Source organism: Telmatherina bonti (genome assembly GCF_933228915.1).
Source record: "Telmatherina bonti genome assembly, chromosome: 24".
NCBI lineage: Eukaryota > Metazoa > Chordata > Actinopteri > Atheriniformes > Telmatherinidae > Telmatherina > Telmatherina bonti.
In genome coordinates, this window is record NC_136633.1 from 5988349 (window position 1) to 5996288 (window position 7940).

Genomic DNA, 7940 nt, shown 5'->3' on the forward strand with positions numbered 1-7940 from the left:
CAGGCTGATGTCTGGACTTTGTCTGGACCGAGTCAACACCTTCATTCTTTTCTTTTTCTGCCAGATGTGTTGGTTCTGTTGCATGAGAGCGTTTCAGCCACGTTTTACCTGTCGGGCCAGAAGAGCTTATGATCCTCTCTCTGACTGCAAGCTGTCCAGGTGTTGCTGCAGAAGAAGTCCAGGTCATTGACAGTATGACATGTTTGTGATGTCCAGAAGCCTTGTGGTTCATGCAGCGATGCCAGCCTAAGCCAGGCTGCTGTGTTCTGAGGCTTCTTCTGCAACCCGTCCTAACTGGCCATACTGGTTCAGCCTTTTTCTCACTGGACTGTCATGACCTTTACCATGTATCATGCTAACCGAGGCCTGTGATGTAGCTTTTGCGTTTTTTCTAGTTTCTCTGAGCATGACACGATCTGGTCTTGAGCTGAACCTGCTGGGATTTCCACTCCTGGGAAGATCTTAATGTTCAATACATCAGGATAAAACATGGAGTCACAGTCTGGGCAATGATGCGAAGCAACGCAGAAGGTCTTCAGTTCAGGAACAGGAACTGTACAGACAACATGAACAACAGTCTGAAACCAGAAAACCTCCAGATTCTCCAACCCGAGTACTAACAGCTACAGCAAGTACTACTAAGAACTTCACTCCACTTCAGCCTGAAATCTAACAGCTCAGTTGTTGCTTCTGGATGTGTTTGGTCGCGCTGTGTTCATGTTCTCAACACATAAAAACAAGTCTGCACTAAAGTCACATTTTCTAATATTTTATCTTTGTTTTTCTAAGTCTTGTTTCGCTAAAAGAAATTAAGACACGAGACTTAATATAAAACACATCTAAGTGTACTTATGACAAGCAAAACGGGGAGTTGGGTTGTCAAAACCAAATGTCATCTGCATAGAAACTCAGTCGTATGTCGTCTACATGTCTGGGGGGCCCAGGGTGAAACCCTGGGGTGCACCACACACTGGTTTTCAGTCATACCACCTGTTCCAGTGTCAGAACTGAACCATCTGAGAGGTGATACGCAGGGCCAGATTAAAAGTGCACAGGCCCCTAGGCACAGAGTGTTCCAGGGCCCCTTCCCCACCACAACATTGTGAAAATTGTGAATGATACACTGTGAAACAACATTTCTAACATCTCTCAGCCAGTGGGTAGCAATCGCAATACACTAGACGCTGTGGTGGAACTATTTGGCTTTTATGTACATTTGGTTTCATGTCCAAACTACTGGTGTTTTCCCTACGTGGGACCAAGTGGGCGTGGACCCCTGGGTCTGTGCCCATAATGCCCATTGGATAATCCAGCCTTGGTGATACATCTTCAAGCATAAAGTAAAATACATCCAGTTAATTTTGTTCAGATTCCCAGCATACCAAATATTTACTGAATTCTCATTTTAACTAACTTCTGAAAGAAGGAGCTTCCTATTCCCGGTGAACTGATCTGTTTGTGTTCTTTCTATCCGGACGTGTCTGAGCAGAAATGGACTTCCTGCGGCCTGATGGGATTAGATGGGGATCTGAGCTGAGACTGTTGATGTTAATTGGTTTTATCCTCTCTACACCAATCAACACAGAGAAAGCCGGAATCTATGTCTTTGAAACCATGGAGGACGACAGATGTGTTCTGGAAAATGGAGATTGCGATTCTACGCGACAGGCCAGTGACATCACTCTCAGCGCCAACATTAGCCCCGCCCACGGCCTGCAGAGGAAACACCTGCTGTGGCAAAAAGCCGTCAGGAACATCATTGACCAGCACAACCTGTACTCTCTGAGGCTGGTTGGAGGGCTGGAGAGGAGCAGGCACTGCATCACCGTCACCGATGCCTACATCGCCGACATCAACAGGTACATCCTGTGAAGTCATCACCAGGTGAGCATTGCATCATCTGATTTCAGGGTTTAGGACTGAATTCCCTCTGTGTTGCCTTGCAGGCAGATTCGCAGCAAGACGTCTCGAGGAAATATTTGGCAGAAGCGTCGTTCATCAGCGGCTCGTGTGCATCCAGTGTCCTACAGGGTTTCCAAGGAAACACAGAGCACGTCTCCTCCTGATGCGGACGTCTTCGTGTCGAGTGGATCGACAGTTCGAGGCCTCTTCCTCCCCACACTGCAGCACTCGTTCAAGTAAGGACACACAAGCGGCAACACAAAGCCAGTCCTTTCAGAGTCTGTTGGAGCCGGCCAACTCCGATGCAGCAGATAAAACCTTCGTGTTTGTTGACGGCGTTGTAGAAATGCGTCCTGTCGTCTGTAAACTCGCCAGGTCTGCAGACTTGGAGCAGCTCTACCAGCAGTTTTCCTCCGGGCAGAGAAGAACCTCGCTGGTTGTCACCAACATCGTCGACATCCTCACCAGACTGTTCGTGTCCCTGCTGACGTGGCCGGTGGGCTGGGGAGGCGTGGCCTGCAACTGGCTAACTGGCCTGTCCATGGTCCTGTGGGCGGGGATCTTCATCTTAGCGCTGACTAAGAGGGATGTGATGTCATCACCACAGATGCTCAGGTATGCTGGGAGATTTTCAGCCATCGTGGACGTTGGCTCACCACGTCCGGCACTGAGCCTCACCCTCCTGTCCGTCCCAGGTACCTCTCTGTGGTCAGCTGGGCATCTCAGACTGTCCAGATTCTGGTTGGTGTTTTCAGCTGGGCTGACAGCCACCATTCCTGGTACGTCTTCTTCTCTCTGTTCTCCACCTACACGCTGCTGCCCCTCCCTCTCCTCTGGTCCATCGTTGCTGGGACAACAACCTCCATCCTGCACCTGTTGGTGGGTGTCTGCTCTCATTATGGTGACACAGCTTTCATCCGAAAGGTTCGGAAGCTTTTCTTCGCCTCATCGTGTCCCTTTCCGTGCGGGTGTGACGGTACCTGAGCTGGTGCTTCATGATCTTCTTCTACCTGTGCAGGTGATGTCGAAGGCGTTGTTGTATCTGGCTATGAACACAGCAGGTCTTTCCATTCACTACCTTTCTGACCGGACTCAGCGGCAGAGCTTCCTGGAGACCCGACGTTGCATCGAGGGACGAGTCCGTCTAGAGAGGGAGAACCAGAGACAGGTAAAGTCCAGGATCTATCCCAGGCTAAGATCTGAGTCCTTCTGTCCACTTTCTTTAAGTTTTCTGATAAGTTTTTGCTTCATCCAGGTAAACATACTGAGGTTATTAAGTAGAGCTTTATGGTGAAGAATTCCTGGTTTCCTGTCCATCGTCTTGTTTCCAGGAGCGTCTTGTGATGTCCATCCTACCCCGTTTTCTGGTTCTGGAGATGGTCGCTGACATGACGACTGTGGATGAGTTTCTTCTTCCTCAGCAGTTCCATAAGATCTACATCCACCACTACAAGGATGTCAGGTACACTAACACGACTCTGAGCAGCGATCAGAAGACCTCAGACTGATTTCAGCGTTTTGTGTCTCCGCAGCATTTTGTTTGCAGACATCATCGGCTTCACGTCTCTGTCTTTGATTCTTTCGGCTCAGGAACTCGTTAAAACTCTGAACGAGCTGTTTGGACGTTTCGACAAGCTGGCAGAGGTTTGTTGTTTTACGTTTTTACTTCTTGATGATGAGGAGCAGATCTGAGGATGAAGCTTCTCTTGCAGGAGCACCAGTGTTTGCGCATTAAGATCCTGGGAGACTGTTATTACTGCGTCTCTGGCGTCCCGGAGCCTCAGCGTGGACATGCCCGCTGCTGCGTGGAGATGGGCCTCAGCATGATCAGTGCCATACGGTAACAACTGGCACATCTGAACACCATTTCCACAGAGCATCACAGTGACGTGCCCATGTCATGCTGCAGGTATGTCCGTCGAGAGCTGCAGCAAGAGGTAGACATGCGGATTGGCGTCCACTCGGGGTCCGTCCTTTGTGGAGTTTTGGGTCTTCAGAAGTGGCAGTTTGACATCTGGAGTTGGGACGTGGACATTGCCAACAGACTGGAGGCTGCAGGAGTTCCTGGGTCAGTTATTAGCATACAGCTAACATAGCATCGTCATGGTTTCTGTTGTCTTGTTAACAAAAATTAAGCAAATCCCTGAGTTGGTGGGTTGAATGTGTGAAATTTGGTCAGTTTGGGCTGAGAAAGGCACTTTTTACAACAATTGGACCAACTGTAGACCATGTGTGGTGAGTATATTTTGGGGAAGACAAAATTCTGGCTCAGTTTCAGTCCGTGTGATTGAGATTTCTGTCAATTTAGGTCAAAATAGATTTTGGTAATGTTTAAATCTTTACTCTTAATTTAATTTTTATTATTTATCTTTACTGCTGCCCATCCAGAGCACCGTGTGAGCCTTAAAGAGAAAACCTGGACAGTTTTTACTCTTATCTGACTTGCAGAAGTTGTGTTAATATTGATCATTCTCTGTTCTTCACAGCACCTCTCTCATGTGGGGTACCACAAGGTTCAATTTTTCAATCTCTCTCTTTTTTTTTAATCATTTTATCTGCTTTTCTCTGAGGAATTTCTAGGAATGTTTCTAAATTAAACCAAGGTTGACCCCCTTTCCATCTTTCCTTGGGGTCCGTATAAAACGCTCCCTGACCAACATTCAAGTTGGTCCAGGAGCTTTTAATTCCAAATGGAAAATGGTTTAAAAGTTGGCAATCACATGGAAATGGTTTAAAAGTTGGCAATCACATGGAAATGGTTTAAAAGTTGACAATCACATGGAAATGGTTTAAAAGTTGACAATCACATGGAAATGGTTTAAAAGTTGACAATCACATGGAAATGGTTTAAAAGTTGACAATCACATGGAAATGGTTTAAAAGTTGACAATCACATGGAAATGGTTTAAAAGTTGGCAATCACATGGAAATGGTTTAAAAGTTGGCAATCACATGGAAATGGTTTAAAAGTTGGCAATCACATGGAAATGGTTTAAAAGTTGACAATCACATGGAAATGGTTTAAAAGTTGACAATCACATGGAAATGGTTTAAAAGTTGACAATCACATGGAAATGGTTTAAAAGTTGGCAATCACATGGAAATGGTTTAAAAGTTGGCAATCACATGGAAATGGTTTAAAAGTTGGCAATCACATGGAAATGGTTTAAAAGTTGACAATCACATGGAAATGGTTTAAAAGTTGGCAATCACATGGAAATGGTTTAAAAGTTGGCAATCACATGGAAATGGTTTAAAAGTTGACAATCACATGGAAATGGTTTAAAAGTTGGCAATCACATGGAAATGGTTTAAAAGTTGACAATCACATGGAAATGGTTTAAAAGTTGACAATCACATGGAAATGGTTTAAAAGTTGACAATGACATCAGCTCTGCGGTACAAAAACTTTCTTCCTAATTAAATTAGGTGGTGAAGTTGCTTATTTTGGCACTAAAAGCCTGATTTTGGTTTTAAAATACTCCTTCTAGCATACAAAAGCAGAAGTGGCCTTGCTCCACACTACCTTTGTGCCTTCCCTTAGCATCATGTCCCTTTTCAGTCCCAAACCTGATCATCTGTTTACTTTGGGACTTTTGTTGGTAAAACATGAAGTGGTGTGTTCATCTCCTCTCAGACAGGTTCACATCTCTCAGGCCACTCTGGACTGTCTGGATGGGATCTACGAGACAGAGGAGGGGCATGGCCAGGAGCGCAGTGAGTTTCTTCGGAAACACAATATAGACACTTACCTGATTCGCCCGGGATCGAAGGAAGAGTCCAAACCCCAGAAAGCGAGGCATCCCAGCTACGACGAGATGACCACGTGGAGCGCTGAACTGCCATTTGGAGACATTCTTGGGATGAATTTTGTGGGTACAACAAATGCATTTGAAAACAGTTTCGATTTTTCAGGAGGAATCTGGTTAAAGTTTGAGCTTGTTTCTCTCTTACGATTCGCCATAGATCCTCGCCACTTTCACTAATGGCTCTCTGACCCAGCTGCCCAATCAGATTGCAGCTCAGCGGTCGGGTGCACGGGAAGTCAACAAAAGAATTCATCAAGCAATAGAAATACGAAGCAGCGAACGAATGAGGAAGGAACACATCACCACCTTCACTCAGCTGTTCAAGGACTCTCAAATGGAGGGAAAGGTACCTTCCGGTGGGGGTGTGGTGGCTTTTCAGGTGTGACAGACAGTTTGGTGATAGTTTTTTTTGTTTTCTAGTATTCTCAGATGAGAGACGAACTCTTCAAATCCAACATGGTTTGTTCCTTCATCCTGCTTGTCCTGCTGATGCTTGTCCAGGTGCTGATTCCTGCTCCAAGGTACGACTGTCCATCCATACAGGAGTGATATGCAGACACGGTCAAGATGACCTGCTGAAGTTCAAACTGAGAATCAGACTGAGGAAGACAGGAGATGTAGGGTTGTTGGTCTCAGTATTTACTGGGATTTTCACACACAACCGTCTCTGGTATTTACAGAGAAGGTCTGAAGAGAAAGTATCCAGCAATCAGCAGATGTCTGAGCAGAATGTCTGGTTCTTGGTTCCAACCAAGATAGAATAGCTCCTCTGAAGACGCAACACGTCCAACCTTGAAGCAGACGATCCAATCAGTGTTCGATCAAAATCATGATGTCACAGAAACAAAAGCTAATGTTTTACCTTGTATAGAGTTTAAAACCAACCGAGCTGATGTTTATGTACGTCACCGCAACAAAATGGAGCTAAGTCTGAGTCTGTACTTCCAGGTTGTGTCCGATGTTGGTGCATTTCATCATCAGCGGCTTCATCTACTTCCTGCTCCTGCTGCTGACTCTGGGGGAGGAGTTTAAGCGTTGCCCCGCCCCCTTTCAGACTCTCAGCTGCTGGGTTCATGAAACCAAGAGCGTCCGAACGCTGCTCACTCTCATCGCTATCGCCATCAACTTTGGAATTGCCACCATGGACATTGTGAGTCTGACAGCTTTCCGATACGTTCCAGGTCCGGGGAGACGGATCGGTTGTTTCTGTTCAGGTCCAGATCCTGGAGCAGCGAGGAAGGATGTGTTGGAGCAGGGGGTCCAAAGTCAGCCTGCCAAGGCCGCTGTCCTGCAGGTTTTCCATGTGTCCCTGCTCCAACACACCTGGCTTCCATGAAATAGATCCAACAGCCAATGAAGTTCTGCATAACGTCTGATTAAATGGCGTCAGGTGTGTTGGAGCAGGGACACATGGAGAACCTGCAGGACTGTGGCCCATGAGGACCGCAGCTGGACACCTCTATGTTACAGAAATTGATAGTTTACGTTCTTCTTGTTTCTACTCTCGATCTTTTCGTCCATCCTGCTCTCTCTAATCTCTCTCCCTCCTTTTATTCTATACTTCCTTCCATCTCACTTCTTCTCTTTCTTTCATCTCTCCCTCCTTCACCCACCCAGCTGTGGTGCGATTGGTCAGATATCAGCGGCTCCCCGATGACTCCGCCCACTCCCGCCTGGCCCGACGTCAACATCTGCACACACCCAGAGGTGACGGCACACCTGTCTCTGCTGACATCCTCACACCGTTTCCTGTCATGTGATCGTAACCAGAGATCTTCCGTGTGAACAGTACATGGTGCTGAGCGGCGTGGTCGCCATGGTTACCTGCACGGTGTTCCTCAGGCTGAGCTGCGTGCTGCAGCTGGCGTTTCTCCTGCTGGCCGCTGTCTTCTACAGCTACATCATCGAGACGCACAGGTATGTCCAGCAGGCAAAGTGCTGCGTTCAGGGCCTGTGGGACAGACGTAAAGCATGTTTCCTGCCTTACACTGCTCTTCCCGTTTTGTTTTTTCTCATCTGTGGTCAGCTCCCATCACCTGTGCAGGAAGGGAGTGTGCGTGGTCCTCCTGGTGATGTTCGTGGCGGTCGTCCTCTACAACAGCAGACAGGTGACGTCTACTAGGGGTGGGAAGAACAAATCGAAAAATCGAATATTGGGTTCTTTTGCTTCACAATTTTAAAATAGATTTTTTTGTTAAAAAATTGATTTTTTTAAAAAAAAAAAAATTT

At 46.6% G+C, this 7940-nt stretch overlaps 1 protein-coding gene across 1 annotated transcript in view; it reads left to right on the plus strand.

The window, feature by feature from the left end:
* Nucleotides 1-1491: 1491 nt before the first annotated feature.
* The window catches only part of LOC306773912 (adenylate cyclase type 8-like), a gene marked incomplete at both ends in the record, with an annotated part of 13485 nt that continues 7036 nt past the window's right edge, over nt 1492-7940 (plus strand). The window contains 16 exons of the mRNA XM_079263855.1: nt 1492-1859; nt 1947-2138; nt 2278-2517; nt 2598-2826; nt 2921-3070; nt 3234-3364; nt 3435-3546; nt 3615-3742; nt 3812-3974; nt 5544-5774; nt 5869-6057; nt 6132-6232; nt 6660-6861; nt 7329-7418; nt 7501-7628; nt 7738-7819. Coding sequence (XP_079119981.1) covers nt 1492-1859; nt 1947-2138; nt 2278-2517; nt 2598-2826; nt 2921-3070; nt 3234-3364; nt 3435-3546; nt 3615-3742; nt 3812-3974; nt 5544-5774; nt 5869-6057; nt 6132-6232; nt 6660-6861; nt 7329-7418; nt 7501-7628; nt 7738-7819 — 2736 coding nt within the window. The remainder of the gene's footprint in view (nt 1860-1946; nt 2139-2277; nt 2518-2597; nt 2827-2920; nt 3071-3233; nt 3365-3434; nt 3547-3614; nt 3743-3811; nt 3975-5543; nt 5775-5868; nt 6058-6131; nt 6233-6659; nt 6862-7328; nt 7419-7500; nt 7629-7737; nt 7820-7940) is intronic.